Source organism: Calidris pugnax, unplaced genomic scaffold (assembly GCF_001431845.1).
Source record: "Calidris pugnax isolate Ruff unplaced genomic scaffold, ASM143184v1 scaffold11, whole genome shotgun sequence".
NCBI lineage: Eukaryota > Metazoa > Chordata > Aves > Charadriiformes > Scolopacidae > Calidris > Calidris pugnax.
The window spans coordinates 2,060,057-2,076,444 of record NW_015090803.1 but is presented as its reverse complement, the minus strand read 5'-3'; the positions used below and the strand labels follow the sequence as shown (position 1 = coordinate 2,076,444).

At 42.1% G+C, this 16,388-nt stretch overlaps 1 protein-coding gene across 2 annotated transcripts in view; it reads left to right on the top strand.

Annotated features, from left to right (window-relative positions):
- The window catches only part of CNOT10 (CCR4-NOT transcription complex subunit 10), a 57,266-nt gene that overhangs the window by 18,301 nt on the left and 22,577 nt on the right, over nucleotides 1-16,388 (top strand). Inside the window, exons 2-6 of one of the 2 annotated variants that reach the window (XM_014937706.1) lie at nucleotides 652-841; nucleotides 3,865-3,945; nucleotides 11,882-11,973; nucleotides 14,708-14,869; nucleotides 15,395-15,545. In XM_014937706.1, coding sequence (XP_014793192.1) covers nucleotides 15,416-15,545 — 130 coding nt within the window. In that variant the 5' untranslated portion in view covers nucleotides 652-841; nucleotides 3,865-3,945; nucleotides 11,882-11,973; nucleotides 14,708-14,869; nucleotides 15,395-15,415. Of the gene's footprint in view, nucleotides 1-651; nucleotides 842-3,864; nucleotides 3,946-6,400; nucleotides 6,560-11,881; nucleotides 11,974-14,707; nucleotides 14,870-15,394; nucleotides 15,546-16,388 lie in introns of those variants that run through there. The other variant, XM_014937705.1, reaches the window with a different exon arrangement.

Below are 16,388 nucleotides of genomic sequence, written 5' to 3'. Positions count from 1 at the left end.
AAAATTTAATAAAAAATAATAAGAAAACCTTTGTAGTTAATTATGTATCATTAAATTAGACTTGCACTGGAGACTGGCTGAGTCAGAACCTTTTGGTCTCACACAGAGAACAACGGAAATACTCTGTTGGTTTTCACAACAACAACAACAAAATTTGGTATCTTCATATGATCTTTAGATGTGCAGTATGAAAGTGTTTAGGTGTGAGTTTTAGAGAGGCCTACTATTTTAGGCAAATAATAGGTAAACAAACCTCCTACCTCTTAAAGAGTAACTCCATCAGAATAGTCTTAACTTCTTTCAGCAAATTGTGTGACACACAAAATACACTCATTCTTATGTTTTTAAGTTCCTGAGGGTTTTGAAGAAAAAAATACATTGACTTAAATGCCAGTAAGAACTTCAAAAAAAGGAAGTGTGCACAAAGATTTTACTGTGCTGTGTGAAAGCAGAAAAACTGTACTGAACACAGTCTTTTGCTTTTGCAATGATTTGTGTAGACTTTAAGAGCAAAATTCTTCATTTGTATCTTTAAAGAAAAAAAAAATTGTTTTAAACGTCTCAAGAGAAACTATCTCTTTCTGAATATCTGAAGAAATGCTGAGAATAATAACTGCCATAAACAAGTAATCTTTCTTTCCTAATTTGTAGATTATTCTTGCCTGGAGACATAACATAACTTCTCAATAGCCTCCAGCTTCCCGGCTGTTGCAATCCCAAGGACATCAAACAATAGACTTCCCTACAAAGCATTATGTGTCAGCGTAGGCCGGCACAAGAGGAATTCTTAAGACTGGGCTGAAAGAACCAATGTTTACTCCAAGCCTCTGATTTGACACAGGTAAATTCACTTTCTATTTCTGTATCTCAGAAAGGGCCAGAGTGCTCTGCGATGCAGAAGGGTGGGAAGTAGCGCTTGGTGCGTTGGACATAAACACATATGTCATGCAGACATCCTGCTGTTAGGAGTAAATCAGTTCCTGCTTGGGCTAAAAGGCACTGATGTAATCACAAAATGTTTTAAAGACCTGATCCTTTTGCTCTTAACTGTGTGACACTGGGAATTTTGCCCCTCTGCAAATTAAGGATTGGACTTTAGTAGGCTTCTGTTAAAATAAAGGCTTTTCTGTCAATTTGAGCATTTAAGTGGAAACAAAGTTCCATAAGCTGTAGGTGAGTGTTCTCTACAGGAAAGTAAATAATGCAAAATGTCTGATGATATGTGTATAGTTTTCCTTCCACAACTACCTTGATTTCCAGTGTAAGTGCAGTGTGTGCAGATTTCTTCTAGATGGTACCAGAAGGGAAAAATGATAAAGATGTTGTAAAACAATTTTTTGTTTCTTATCCTAGGAAAGTCTTAAAACATAGCACAATTTGGGGGATCCCTGGATTTAAACCCATTAACAGAAAATGATAATGAGGTTATCATGAGGGCCAAATGGAGAGAAAATACCTAACAATACCATATACAAGCAAAATTAGAGCAGATCTAGAGTGAGAGAAGGGGGAGGTCTGCGATGCCTTGAAGGAGTTATTTATCAGGTACTATAATACGAAGAAGAGATAAGCACTTCTTTTCAAAAGGGGAATCAAATTTATCAAGGATATTGTAGCGTCATTCCTCTAAATCCCTTATGCTCCATTGTTCTCTGTGTTTCGTGGCGTTATGACCCTGCATCCAGAAGTTTTGCACCCACTTGTTTTCTTTCCACATCCCAATAATGAGGTTCTGCCTGTCTAAAGCTAGTCTCCCAGGCTCAGCTTCTCTATTTGAGTGTGAGCAAAGTGGTTACAGCAATAAGCATTCCCAGAAAGATATTCTGCCTCTCTTTTTTGTCAGGGAAAACAAGGTGTAAGTTCTTACACTCCAGGTATTTTCCTGGCACCGCTACTGTAGCTGCAGGGTGAAGGCTAATATTCCTTCCCCGCACCACCACGCAATGCATGTTCCAGCATCAGTGTGAAGAGCAGGATCAGGAAAAAGTAAACCAGTGTCACTCAAAAACTGCAGGAGTGAGAAAAATTTGAGGACTTCCTTCCGCCTGTGAAGTTTTTGTGTAGACAGTGGAGGTTGGAGTGAAACATCTGCGTGAGACAGGTGAAAGGGGAACTTGCTGCTTCCTAGAAGTCCCATGGCTGAGGAAATTTTGTGAGATTGCACATTCTGAAACTCCCTGAAGACAAGCTATGAGGTGTGTGGTGCTGGGTACCACATGTGCTATACCTGGTGCAAAATAACCTCCGCATGAGAATATCCTGGAGATGTGAGGAACTGCAGCGCCAGCTGTTTACAGCTGTCAATCGACTCCTGCTGCACCAAGTGAATTGCTGAAGTAAACACAGCTTATGATGGTTTATTCACTGCTCGCAGACAGAACAAAAACTGTAATAGTTTGTGATGCGCCATAATTTTCCAGGAAAATATATTCCATAGCACTGTGAAAGCAGAAATACTGTATTTAAATGAGATTCATAGCAGTATATTTTATTGACTTTGAGAGACAGATTCAGAAAAAGAGAATTACCAAACTGAGACTAATAGCTGCATTCAACATACTCAAATTTACACCAGTTTACATTTTAAATAAGAACTCCATCTGTAGGGGGAAAATAGCACTTGAACACGCCTTACTTTATGGTATAGTGCCACCTAGGGCTTAAAAGCTTTTAAATTTTAGAGTGGCAAAGGATAGGAAGCCCTATTAATAGCAGAGAAAGTATTTCTTATATTAAATCATTTGTATTTTGGAATTTCCTGGGCAAACAAAGTGCTGCCGAGAATTCCATACTGTTGTATCTGGCAAGAGAAGTGTAACTTTCCCAGTTCCCCTGGAGCTGGCCGCACTCTCTCTCTCATTCATAGTCTGGCGGTTATTGGGGATGTCACAAATCTTGAGTTTCTCCTCTACGAGCCAGGTCTTGCTGGTGTGATTGGTAGAGAGGTTCTCTACACCTGCTGCTGCAAGGCAGGGTAGGAGATTGCTGTCTTGCTGGTTTTGAGTCTTAAAATAGAGCCTCGAAAAGTTTGCTTTGTGAGGCCAAAATCAGAGAGGAACCCTTGGCCTACTTGTACTTAATCGAGTCTACTCCAGGAAGGTACTCTACAAGGGAGGAATGGGATGCTGGGACCACCCTCTGTCTGTGAGCAGATATGCTTTATTCCTCCTGAAACTCCCCTCCCACCTCCCCTCCCCTTGCACATTACAAATTACAGTTGGCTCCTTTATGCTTCTTTTGATTTAGCCTAGAAATGGGCAAAAGAAACGTAGAAAACCCTGCCCATCTCTGTACCATGTTTGTTTTTCCAAACTGACTTTTGAGTTAAAAGTCTGAATGTGGTAATTTCTTTCCTGAAAAACCAAAACTCCAGGAGAGCTGGTATTTTAGGGGAAGTGGTTTTTTTTCAGACACTTTTTTTATTCTCTCCAATGGTATTTGATTTTATTCTGTATCTCCCACAGCAGATGGCGTACCTGCTGCGCTGAGACCAGAGACTCTTTCTGTGCTCTCGCTTGGCAAGGGCTCTTGTACCTCAGGCAGAATGCAAATTGTTTGTAGTCAAGAAACTCTCTCCCCTGTCCTTAGAGGGAAGGTAGTGATGCTATCACAATATTTTTCAAGGAAAAATGTAAATACCATTTTTGATATCATGACTGTATGCTTGAACTGCAATGCTAATGAAGGGCATGTGTCTCTTCCCTTCCTTCAGCCCCCTCCACACACATAAGCAATTAAGATTTGATTATTAACAAGAAGGGTGGGAAAACTGATTTTATTTGTGTTGAGTTCCTTTTTAAAAATCATCTGTACTGAAAAAAGAAAAAAGGCCAGCTGACAAAAATTGCTTTGTCTGTCCCTTAGAAACAAGGAAAAAAAAATTATTTTGGAACTACAAGCTACAAACATGGCAAAGTGACACTGGAAGATAGACCAAAGATTGCTGTAAGTACCCCTCAGGTAAACAAGCCCTGTGGTAAAATCACAGCAGGATGGATAAAGCAAATTCTTTTGACTGTCTCTAGATGTCATGATGTAGAAGAGATGAGGGGCTGGATAACAGGGCTGCCACGCTTGAAGCTGAATGAGCTTTGACAAGATTGTTAAAGAAAAAGGACAGTAGGGAATAGTAAATTCATAGTGGTGCCCACCCCGATGCAGCAAGCTCCGGAACAAACGGGCTACTGGTTAGATACTGGTGATAAACACCCTACCAAGAGTGAGAGAAAGGCAGACACGCACTCACATCCACATTAGACATTCTTGCTCTGCCACTCAGGGTGGATTTTTGATGACTTTCTTATTTTGATAAAAGTCAGAGAGAATATGCAGTTCCAGCAGTAGTGCAGTGCTTTTGCCTTTAAAGGTTCTATTGCTTAACAAAACAGCATGGTTTTTACATATATTTGTGTATCTATGTGTATATAAATATACATATAAATAAATAAATGCCAGTATAAATAAATAAATAAATACACTAGTAAATATTTACACAGTAGAAGGGCTTGCTATTACAACTTTATTGGCAGATATTCTCTAATAGAGATACGGCCCAATGGTCTGGGCCAGCAGCTCTTTCTTGCACCAGAAGATACAACGAAGTCAGAGACTTGAAATAAGATACTTATGAGTCAGGATTGTGGGATTCTCTCACACACGTATCTATGTCTAAAAGAAAGTCTGAAGATCAGCGTTTAGTGATAAGGAATTGGAGAAGTGGTGATTAATAAAAGTCATCAAATGTAATTTGGAATATTAAGAATTTCAATTACAAAATGAAAAGAATCATGCTGTTCTTGAAATTCCTGAACTCATGTTTTCAGAATCTCTTTTCACAGGGCCTGGCTCATTAAAAGCTGTGATGGTTTAAAAGTGTTCAGAGCTGGTGTGTCTGAAAGCCTGTTTCTTTCTTTCCAACTGTACCCCTCTGTTAAACAAAGTATCACCTTTCTTACAAACCCTACCTCTCTGAGGTGCCCCACAGCACAGTCAGGGAAACATCACAGCTGGAGGCCTGCCTCAAGAAGGAATCCTGCTTCCACTGAATTGCTTTTGCCATCAACTTCCCCAAGAACAAGGGGAGCATGACCAGCAGGTCAAGGGAGTTGATCCTTCCCCTCCACTCCACCCTGGTGAGACCCCACCTGGAGTACTGCATCCAGCTCTGGAGGCCTCAGCACAAGAAGGACATGGTCCTGCTGGAGCAAGTCCAGTGGAGTGCCACGAAGACCATCAGAAGGCTGAAGCACCTCTCCTATGAAGACAGGCTGAGGGAGCTGAGGTTGTTCAGCCTGGAGAGGAAAAGCCTCTGGGGAGACCTTAGAGCAGCCTTCCAGTACCTGAAGGGGGCTACAGAAAAGATGGGGAGGGACTTCTTACAAGGGCATGTGGTGATAGGACGAGGTATAATGGCTTCAAACTGGAAGAGGGGAGGTTTAGGTTAGATCTTAGAAAGAAATTTTTCCCTGTGAGGGTGGTGAGGCACTGGAACAGGTTGCCCAGAGAAGCTGTGGCTGCCCCATCCCTGGAGGGGTTCAAGGCCAGGCTGGATGGGGCTTGGAGCAACCTGGTCTGGTGGGAGGTGTCCCTGTCCAGGGCAGGGGGTTGGAACTAGATGGTCTTCCAACCTAAACCACTGTGATTATAAACAGTTAAGAAACTTTAATATTTATGATGTCACCGATTTAATTTATCCCATGTCTGGTACATAAATGACAAAGAGACAACAATAATCCACACCAACTGGAGCCTTCGGTCCAGTGAGGGTCACTTTGCCCCCACACAGTGAATCCCACAGTCGGAGCCGGGCTCCAACACCCCTTTGGGAAGGAATTCTGCCTGCGGGCACCAAGGCCGCTCTCTCGGCCCTCATTCCTATGGCGGTGAGGGCCTGAAGGCTGAGAACCTACACAGAAACGCGTACAAGAGCACGTATTTTGAAGGTTTCCTCTGGTGACACCTGAAGGAGGCCCGCGGGTCACCGCTACCGGCACTGGCTGCTCCGGAGGGGGGCCCCGGCACCCCTGAATCGGCCAGAAAACATAGACTACATTGGGAGCAGCGCCCGGCAGTCGCCGAGTGCCTCAGCGCCGAGGAAGAACCGCAGAGCACCCACACGGGGATGGCCCAGACTCCGCTCCCTCACACCAACATGGCGCCCGCGACCCCCCCGGGCCGGAGCGGGGCGGGGCAGGAGGCAGTGCGCACGCGCCAAACCGCCCCCACCGCCCGGCGGGAAGCGCCGTGGCGTCCTGACGTCAGATGCGCGGTCCCCCGGCAACGGCCGGACGTCGCGAGGCCGCCAGGAACCCGGAAGCGGCGGGCGAATAGGAGCGAGTGGCGCAGCCGGCGGGGCGGGCTCGGCGCGCGGAGGGTCAGCGGCGGCAAAGTAGTCCGGCGCGCGGAGTGAGGGGGGGGACACAGGGACAGCGTCCGGTCGGCGGCGGTGGTGCGGTCGGCGCTCGGCACAGCGCGGGGAGAGACTCGGGCCTGTCGGCGCAGCCGGGGACTGCGCGGCCGCACGGCGCAGGCGGGGAGATGGCGGCGGACAAGGCTGCAGGTGAGTGCGGGGGGGAGCTGCCGCGGCGGGGCCCTGCTCGCCCGTGGCCTGGGCCGCCGGGTGCGGAGGGATACGCTCCCCCGCGGGGGTGTGTGTGAGTGCCGGTACGTCCCGGACGGAAGGAGAAAGGGCGGCCGGGCCTGCTCCCTGCTGCAAGTAGTGTCCCCGCGGCGGCGGGGCTGCGGGCGGCCGGTGTGAGGGGCCGGAGAGGCCAACCGCCCGTGGGCCGGTGTCCGGGCGGGTTAGCGGCCGCGCCGGGGCCTTCCATGCCCTCGGCGAGGGGGGCTGAGCTGTTGCACCCGCCCGGCCTGGAAGGGCTCCGTGAGGAGGGCGTTACGGGCCCGTTGGCCGGGGTTGGTGTCTCCCGCAGCTCCGTAACGGAAGCTCAACAGAGTTTAGCTGTTAAAATTTGTTAAAGTGGGACGTTCGGAAGATGCTGGGCAGATTGGAACGCTTCGTGTTGCCGCTGAATCTCTGGAGTTCGGTCAGGCTTCCTCTGAATTGCCGCTTTGGTTTCAGGGGATGAGGGGGTCTTTCCTAAACTCCGGCCTGAACAGACACCGTAGCGAGAAATCACTGAAATTAAAACATAAATCGTCTTCTGGTAAACACCTGAAACAAACTTCAAGTATGATTGCCCTGTAATTGCCCCGAATTGCTCGTTAGTGTTGATAAGCTACAGCTGGTCCATCTCCCGTAAGAATACCCTTCATGCCAAAAGTCCCCTTTGCAGGAAAGGTCTTTCCCTCAGATGGCAGCTCAGTGGGGACAGAGAAGAGGGGGATGTGGAGAAGAGCCAAAGGGATCATCCGGCGTTTTTTCAGTTGGTTTTACGTGGTGGCAGCATTATTTAAAATCATGTCAAGGGTTTTTTTTTTTTTGTCCCTGGGTGCTAAATATGAAACTCCTCATTATCTGAAAAAAAACTGTGGGAAAAGTTAGTGTGCTATGCTGAGTGGTGTGTACTAAACTGTCTTGTGTTTGTTTATAAGCATTGTAAGCGTCTCCTCAACTACAAAGAAAAAAAAATCTCATTAAGTTTTTTATAACTTTTTTGTTGTTATTCTTGGTATTGTTGAAGGAACTTTTCAGTTATGCTTTCTTAAAAGAAAGACATGTGCCCAAATGAATCAAAGACATGACCTATGGCAAGATGTTCTACACACTGTACATGTTCATAGCAGTGAGTTACAAATAACTTTCCACTGAGAAGTGTTTGCTTTTTATTGTACAGCATTGAAGTCTTTTATATTTATACTATAGTGTATAGCAGCGCAGTGCTGCTTAGAAAAATGCAAACTGTCATTATTTTATAAAGGCTGAACACTCTGGCTGGTCTTCATACCCTTCAAAATGCTTTTAGAGCAAGAGCCATGTGATAGATCCCTCCCCTTCCAAGGAAGAGATTATCCCACTGCCTGTAGAGCTTGGAAATAAAAGGTAATTCCAGAGATGTTCTGGTATACATCAACACAGTTCATGCAAGATGCAGTTTACAGGGCCTAAGAACAAGAGAGCTCAGGAAAAGCAGTCCTTGGAGATATGGAGAACAGGTGTGAGAAGGATAATGATTGCAGTCACTCTCCAGGTGTTTTCATGTGTGTGGGGGATGTGCCTTGTTGCTTACACGATGCGGCAGCAAGCTCATGAGGAGAGTGATTTCCCTTTTCAGGTGGCAGTTTCATGCTTTTTCTTGTTCTCCTCTCATGGAGCCAATTTTCCCAAAGTTCTGCTGTCCACCATGATGTAACTCCTGCAGTAGGAACAACTGCCTGCTCGTGCAGAGCAAACAAACCTCCACGACGCAGTGTTTCTGCTGCTCAGCCCTAGGACTGCTAACTAGGAAAATAATCTCCTGACTTGCTTCTCGAACTTCAGACTCAGTGCAGCAGCTTCCTCCAGATCAAAATCTGAGCAGCTGAATTTTACATCCTTTTTCCAGGTTGCCGCTTTTGCCCCTCATCTCTAGCCTGACAAGTATTAGGTTTAGAGTTCCTCTGTACTTGTGAAAGTTGGACAAAATGAAAAGTTAAACAAGCAGGTCTGTGTGGAAATACAATTTACAGAGTTAAATTGTGTCCTGTCATTTGCAAAGCAGAGGATTTGTGCTGTTTCTGGTATTTCAGCTGGTAATTGTGCTACTGTATGGATGGGAGCATGTCAGTAGTGAGCGGTGTGTGTGTGTGTGTCACTCACACCACGTGCTTCTGCAAGAATGCTGAAGGTGACTAGACCTGAGTGAGCAAGTGGCGTGCTGTGTATTTTGCCAGGGAACAGCACACCTACCTGTTTCACATTCAAATGCTTCAAGAAATACGGAAGTAATAGTTTTATTCACAAGCACTAGGTAGCCATTTGCAGCCAAGAGAGCAAGACTACTTCTATCTCCCCCACATTTAAGTGGAATTGGAGGGTTCTTTTCAGTATCTTGCGCCAACCAGCTTTTAGGGGACTTCTGTCTGTGAGATCTCTTGATAGTAAGGATCAACTGAAGCAGTAGATCCTGGTCTAAACAAATGGCAGGATTACAGTAGGTTAGAATAACCTTTAGCTCTTCAACAGATTTCAAGTGTGCTTGGGCAGAAAGGGTAGAGAGTAGCTAAATTGGTTTGTTTTTTTCAAAGGAAAGAGCTATGCTGTGAATTACACCAGCTGGACTTCAGTTTTCTTCTTTCTTGATAAGCTTCCAGTTCAGGTTTCACAAACTTGCTTTGTTTTACTGAGTCATAGTAGGTGCAGTTGATCAGATTACAGCCATAAAACTGACTTTATAGGAGAAGGGACAGCTCTGGTTTTGCTTGAAGTAGTCCTCATTTTTTAATGTACCAGCAGACTTAGAGACATAGTGAAATCTGTAGACCTGTCGTGATTTTTCCCAAGGAAATACACCAAACAGCTATATGAGTGGTACTTTTATTACACAACTCGGACAACAGTTTATCTGGTTTATCTTTCACTTAACTGAAGATATTTTCCTTCAGGATTCAGACTTCCATAAGCCCCCCTTCATTTGAGATGGTTGTTTTACAGACTTGCATACAATGGCAGTATCAGTAACACGCTCAGGAGGTGATGGCACTCTGTGTGAGGAACCTCTAGACCAGACTGAGTGTTATCAGCTTCAGCTTGAGGGTCCCAAGTCTCCACACTGTGGCTACTTTTACTAGCATAATCTGAAAGGCAAGCTGAACAAGTAAAGCAGATAACATAACTTTTAGCGTGAAAGTTTGAAGAAAGATGTGTTTGCTTATTTACTGTTGTCCTGGAGATCCTTGGAGGGTGACAGCTTTCTGTCCAGCTGTACAACCGCAAGATTTAGAGCAGGAACAGATCCATTCTATATTTAGCTTGAAGGAGAGGTGCTTCCTGTTCCTTTCCTCTTTTGCTGCAGAAAACCTTGGCACATCAAAAATCTTCTGGGCTGTTTTGTGTTTTAGTTTTCCCTCCTGCCTTTCCCTTTCAAGGAAAGGCAGTGCAAGTGCTGTTGGTCGATGCCTTATGTCAGGTTTTGTAGCAGGTGCGTGCGGTTCTGCAGCCCCTTGAGGATCCATCCCTCCAGAGTACTGAAATTGCTGAATCCCGCATTTTATCTAAATCACGGTGTGTTTGTAACTTGCGGGTGCAAGATTGTTGAGATTTTAAAATCTCAGTCACAGCCAAATATTTGCAGTTTTTGCAAAATGTGTTATTGCATAGGGCAATGGAAGGGATCTTGCTATCTTCCCAGGAAGAAGCACAAACTATGAATAGATTACTAAGTCTGCATTATTCCTGCTGTGGATGCTAATTGATGATTCTTCTGAGGTGTGGCTGCCCCTTTCTCTTGTTGTCTGTCTTATATTTGTAAATTTTCATAGTCAGTAGCAGATGATGCAGGTAGATTGGTGATGATGGGGAATGGATTTTGCAGTGGAGCTCACAGATAAGTGTTTTCCCTTGTTCAAAGTGAAAAAAAAAGCTGAGTTCACATTACATCTTCACAGATTCTAGGGGAAAGAAAGAAAACATGGAATTTAAAAAGCCTACTTAGCCCATTAAGATAGCAAAAAGTAGGTTAGAGCAAAGCTTTCACTCTGAAATGCAAGAAATTATTTTCTGCAAAAGTGGAATCCCTTGCTGGTTTATAAAGTTTTTGTCTCAAAAACATTAAATGATTTTTGTGTGTTCTAGCAAAGAGTAAATGTTTCTAGAAGTGGTGGTTGTGTGGTGGGTTTGGGTTGGGTTTTTTTCCTCCAGTAGTTTGTGTTCAGTACAGGGAAGCATTTGGTGGGCATTTTTTTCAGCATTGACATGAAATGTCTGTACTGTGGTTTATAATGCAACTTCACTGAATTCCTAATTACATGATGGCAAAAGGGTTCAGTAGACTTCTTTATGAAAAGTATGCTCAATAGGGACCAAAAGGTAAAACGTTAGGAATTCTGTGTCAAAGAAACTGAAGATAAGTAAGACCATATTATAGTGCTATATAAATGCTTAAAGGGGCCACTGTCATAATTGCTACATGCTGTTCTTGGTGTCTTAGTCTAGAAATGGATATAGTATAGTTTTTTCTGGGAAAAAACCGCATGATGCAGAATAAGCTGCCTGCTCACTTTGGAAGAGAGATTGTTCAAAGAAAGATCTGTAAAATCAGGAGTGAGACTGAAAAAGTGGATAGGCAGCATTTGCTTGTGTCTTGTAGTGTAATCACTGGATAGCATTTGATGGACTATGTTGAAGAGTACAGAAGTATAGAGACTTTCAAAAAAATATATCAGGTCTGTCAGTGGTTATTAACAACCGTGGTTCAATTGCAGCCTTATATTTAGGGAGACTTATTCTTCCAAAGCAGGGAGCTGGGTAGAAGTTCCAGTGTTTGCTCTGTTTTTTAATGTTTCTCCCTAAAGCCTACCTTGCTTGCTGTTCAGGAAGCAGCACACAGGATGCACGGGCTTTTCATGTAACCCAGTGTGGTACTTATTTTATGATGTGTGGCTGTCACTGCTAATTTTTGCACAAATAAAGACAATCTTAATATATGGTTGCAGCTTTAAAGATCTAAAGTGTATGCATTGAGAGTTAACTTGCAGGACTTTAGTTATTGGCTGAGCACAGTAATTTAGCTGGGATTATTACATTTGCATTTTATTGAGAGGAATTCACTAGGAGTATAGGGTAATTTGAGATATTTTAGTGTAGCAGGGAGCCAGTGCTGCAGTTATCTGAAAAGTTACTTGTACCGGCAGGAGGATCTTGACAACTGGAAGAAACAAAATTTTTAAGCTGAATAGCTGTCATGATATTTGCAAACTTTCTTGTAATCTTCTGTCCACTTTACAGATCAAGGTACTGAGAAACATGAAGGAGCAGGTACTTCTGGGATTACTGATCAGGAAAAAGAATTGTCGAGCAGCGCGTTACAAGCTTTTCTGGTAAGACAAAGCCAAATTCTGAGACTTCTAATTTACTGCATAACTGCTAAATGAGCTTATATAATTATTTTTCCTGTTTTCTTAGCACAGTTGCAAATCTGTTAGCAGGGTATTATATCAAATGTGTGTATATATATCTATCCATATATATCCACATGCATTTTCTGTCTGCTATGATAGGAGAAGACTGAAGGGAATATTTGAATAAAGTGCATAAGAGCGCATTTAATCTTGATTCTCGAAACTCAGTAGCCTTAAAAGCTGTATGATGAGTTAATTAGAAGAATGAGGCTGCTGTTGTGTATCAGCATGATCTCTCTGAAGAATTAATTGCTTCAAGCTAAAAATGTTGTGCTAAAGGCTGCTTTAAAGGAACTAGCAAACAAACCTCTTTCATTTAGCATCTTGCTATGTTCTTTCACAAAAAGCATTGTATACTGTTCTGTCACTTTACATTAAAACATTTTCTTCAACACATAACACCTACAGGCAATATTTACTGTTTTTTGTTTCTTGGAAGATTTTTTTGTATGTGTTAAAAGTCAGGTACTAGGTCTTCCAGTTTGTTTCTTTCTTTGCAATGTCTCCTAATTTTATTTAGTATAGCAAGTGACAGGAAGTAGAATTGATTTTCCTTTCAATTGCTGTATCTCTGTCTCTGCAGTGCCTTGCATAACTCAGTTTTGGATGTGTTAAATAGGTCAGGGGAAGAATTTAAGTACTGTCTTCTGAGATTCCTCCCTGTATATTTTGTTCATTATTTTTATTTTGTCTGGAGTGTTGTTACATGAAGTGCACGTAGTTGGTCCTTAAACAGGCTACTGCTGATGTTGTTCGCCGACGTCCTCTTGAGCTCTTTCTAGCTCAATTAACTCTTTTTAAGTAACTTTTGCTCATTGACTTTTGATCTTGACAACTAAAGGCACATGAGAGGGTCATCTGTTTTCCACCTTGCCCACAGATCTATATGCCTAAGATACTTCTCATCTGCTGATGACTTCATCTTTAGTTTTATACTTGTCCAGTGTATCTTGTTTATCTTGTGATAATTTTTTTTTCTTGCTTTAAGAACTCCCTAAATTCATGGAGTTGTGAGCTGGTGACAGATGTGAGCAGAAATAGTCTTGTGCCTTGTTTGCTAATTTTGCTTGCTATTGAGTTGCTGTAAATGTGGACTATCTTGCATGCTGCTTTATCATCTTTCAGTCTTGATGGAATTACTATAGAATTGTCTATTATATTCTAGATCCTGTCTAGTAGAGTGGAGTAAAGGACTGTTAGCTGAGGACAAACATCACAGAATAAGCTGAGCATTTAAGAGTTCAAGGTTTTTAGTCAAACTGTGGTTAGAAATCTTGTTGCTGTGATCTGAAAGCTACTCCTGTTGAAGAGAAGCTCTGAGCGTGAACATGTGAAGAAAACCACTGGGAGGTGGATTGTCTCAATTAAAGAACATGCCAGCAGTTGAGTTGCAAGTCCCTGTGTTGATGCACACAGTCACAAGGCAATCCATGCTCTTGATACCTTGAGTTGTGGAAATACTGCATATCAATGTCCTGCTACATGTCTCTGTAAATTGTATAACTGTGCTTTCACAGGAGACTGAAGGAACTGGGATGGTACTTTTGAGAGTAGGCGCAGAACGGCAACTTCCATGGGCAGAGCAGAAGCACCAGAGAGCCTTTGTGTGTTATCATTCTTCCCTTAATAGAGGAAGTTAGGCTGGAGCCCAGGAGAAGCTCCATGGAAAAACATTTAAAAAGGAGCAGGAAGTGGAGCGTGGTTGTGGTACTCAAGACCATAGCTTTTGATTGTGAAGCATTGACAGAGATGGAAACAAATCTGCTTGTCTGAGAGACCAGATTGGAAGTAACCCTGATACGCAAGAGGTGAAGGTGATTTTTCCTGTATAGGAATTGAACAATGCAGAGTGAGGGATCACTTAGGCTTAACGTAGTTGAAAGAGTCTGTAGGTCTCTTTCATTCCTCAATACTGCCAAATTCCTCCAGCACAAACACAGAAAAGACTAAAACTGAAAGCAGAAAGAGGTGAGCCATTCTGAAGTCCTTGCCTATTCCCAAGGTCTTCAATAAATCACACCTCAGAGGAGCATCATGCGCATCCTAGTTTCTGTTTAGGCATGCCTAGATGATTGAATACTTCATTCAACAGCTAAAACTTGTAAAAATATTAAATAAACCTGTGCTGGGAAAGTGACACCCTCTTTTTCCAACATGTTGTAAGCTGATTTTCATAAACTGAATTGTAACTCAGTCTCTCCAGATGATGTGAAGGAGGAACATAAAATTATGGGCTGGAACCTCTGTTAGCAACTGCAGCGACTCAATGTACATGTGATGGGGAAAGATTATGAAAACTGAGGAAATAAAGAACCGTGAAACTGAAAATGATATGATGAAGAGAAATCAGAGTAACACTTTTCATGGACACATCTTTTTATAATAATCAGCTACTCCATTTGTCCTTCCTCTGCAAAATTCTTTTTGAAGTTTGGATATGACCTCAGCTTTTAGACTTAGTTCTCATACATGTTAATCTGCATAAATGATGAAGTATGTGTGTAGATGCTTAATTCGTTTCACTTCTTGTTGATAAAGGAAATACTACTTTGCTCTCTAAAGTTACAAAGATTACTTTCATTAAAACTTAGTTGGCTGGTATTTAAACTTTGTATCTTCTAATGCATGTTTCTGGTTTGTGTGCAATTTCCAGGCGGGAAACTATGATACTTGTTTACAACACCTAAATACCCTGCAAGACATAAACAAGGATGACTACAAAATAACTTTGAATACGGCTGTTGCCGAGTTCTGTAAAAGTAACCAGACGACAACTGACAACTTGAGACAAACCCTTAACCAGCTGAAGAACCAGGTAATGCAAACGTGTCGAGATGGTACTTGATTTTGAGTACTATTAATGGTGGTGAGATCTTTCAGTGAAATGGGGATAAAAATTCTGCCCCTTGTCCCCTAGATTTAATAAGGGAATATGAATGTAACTTTAAACACTTGAGTTGATTTAATCATTTGGGACATTGATTTTATAGTTCCGTTTTTAGTTATTGTTGAAATTGATCTGAAGCTGAAACATTTCAGAGATTATAACTGTAGGAAGACTTGCTATATTCTTTCAATAGAAAGTTCCTTAACCTGAAATAGTTTGTGAAATAATAAAAAAGTGGAAATGTTACTTCACTACTGAATTGACAGCTTTATATTGCAGCTGTAAATTTTTGCTGGATTCATGTGGAATAACAATAAAGTTTATTAGCTTATAACTCTTACTGACCTAGTTTTAGGCACATTAATACCTTTGGCTTATTTTTTTTAAATATTTGATGCTTTTTTTAAATCATAGGAATTGAAAGTTTAATGAAATGAGTTCTTTTTTTTTTAGGTTCACTCTGTTGTGGAAGAAATGGATGGTTTAGATGATGTTGAAAACAGTATGCTGTACTACAATCAAGCTGTTATTTTGTATCACCTGCGTCAGTATACTGAAGCTATATCAGTTGGGGAGAAGCTGTACCAGTTCATAGAGCCTTTTGGTACGTAGACAGAGAGAAGAGTTTTGTTCATGCTCTAACTACAGAGAGATCATTCAGTCTTTCTATCAGACAAGTGATTTGTAATTTGCCTAATACGGTTCTAAAAAAGTAGGTAGGTTTCATAATGAAGACTATGTTTTGCTTATAACAAGCTCAAGGATTGAATTAGTGGGGAAGGTGTGTCAGAGACGTTTAGCAGGTGAGTATAATGAAACTGAAATGGATTTTTGACGACTTTAAAAGGTATTTATGTGAATAAAATCTACAAGCTAATTAAATGGTTTAAGATCTAGTATTTTGAGTCATCATACAACTTAATGGGTGGGTGTCTATTTGTCAGGGCACTCACATTTTTAAATAACTGCATTAGGTCATACATAATTGTGTGCTACATCTGAATATAAAGTCTCCAACTTTTATGAGCTATTGTACCCTTTGTAGTGGAATTGCTATACTTGTATGAAATAACTTCATAACCCTCGTTGAATTTTAGAGGTGATAAGGCTGAAGTACGTACGTGTGTGGGTCTCAGTAAATTAAATGGTACTGTGTTTCTCCTTCAATTCCTCCCAGTTTTCTATCTGCCTATTTGGGATTTACTCTGTCAAGGCAACTAAGCAGAGGTGTGTTTCTATGGAATCCTTTCAAGTTCTATGGGATTCAATGTGTACATACGGCTCCATCTGTCTGTTTAGACACTGGATCTTTGGGACTGATCAGCTTAGACCTATTCTCAAAATCTATAAACAAGAAATACATGTTAAGCTGTGTTGAGTCTATGCTGTAACAGTGATGGCTGTTTGAATGAATTACCTTTTTACTATATGATATTGTGTAGGTCTC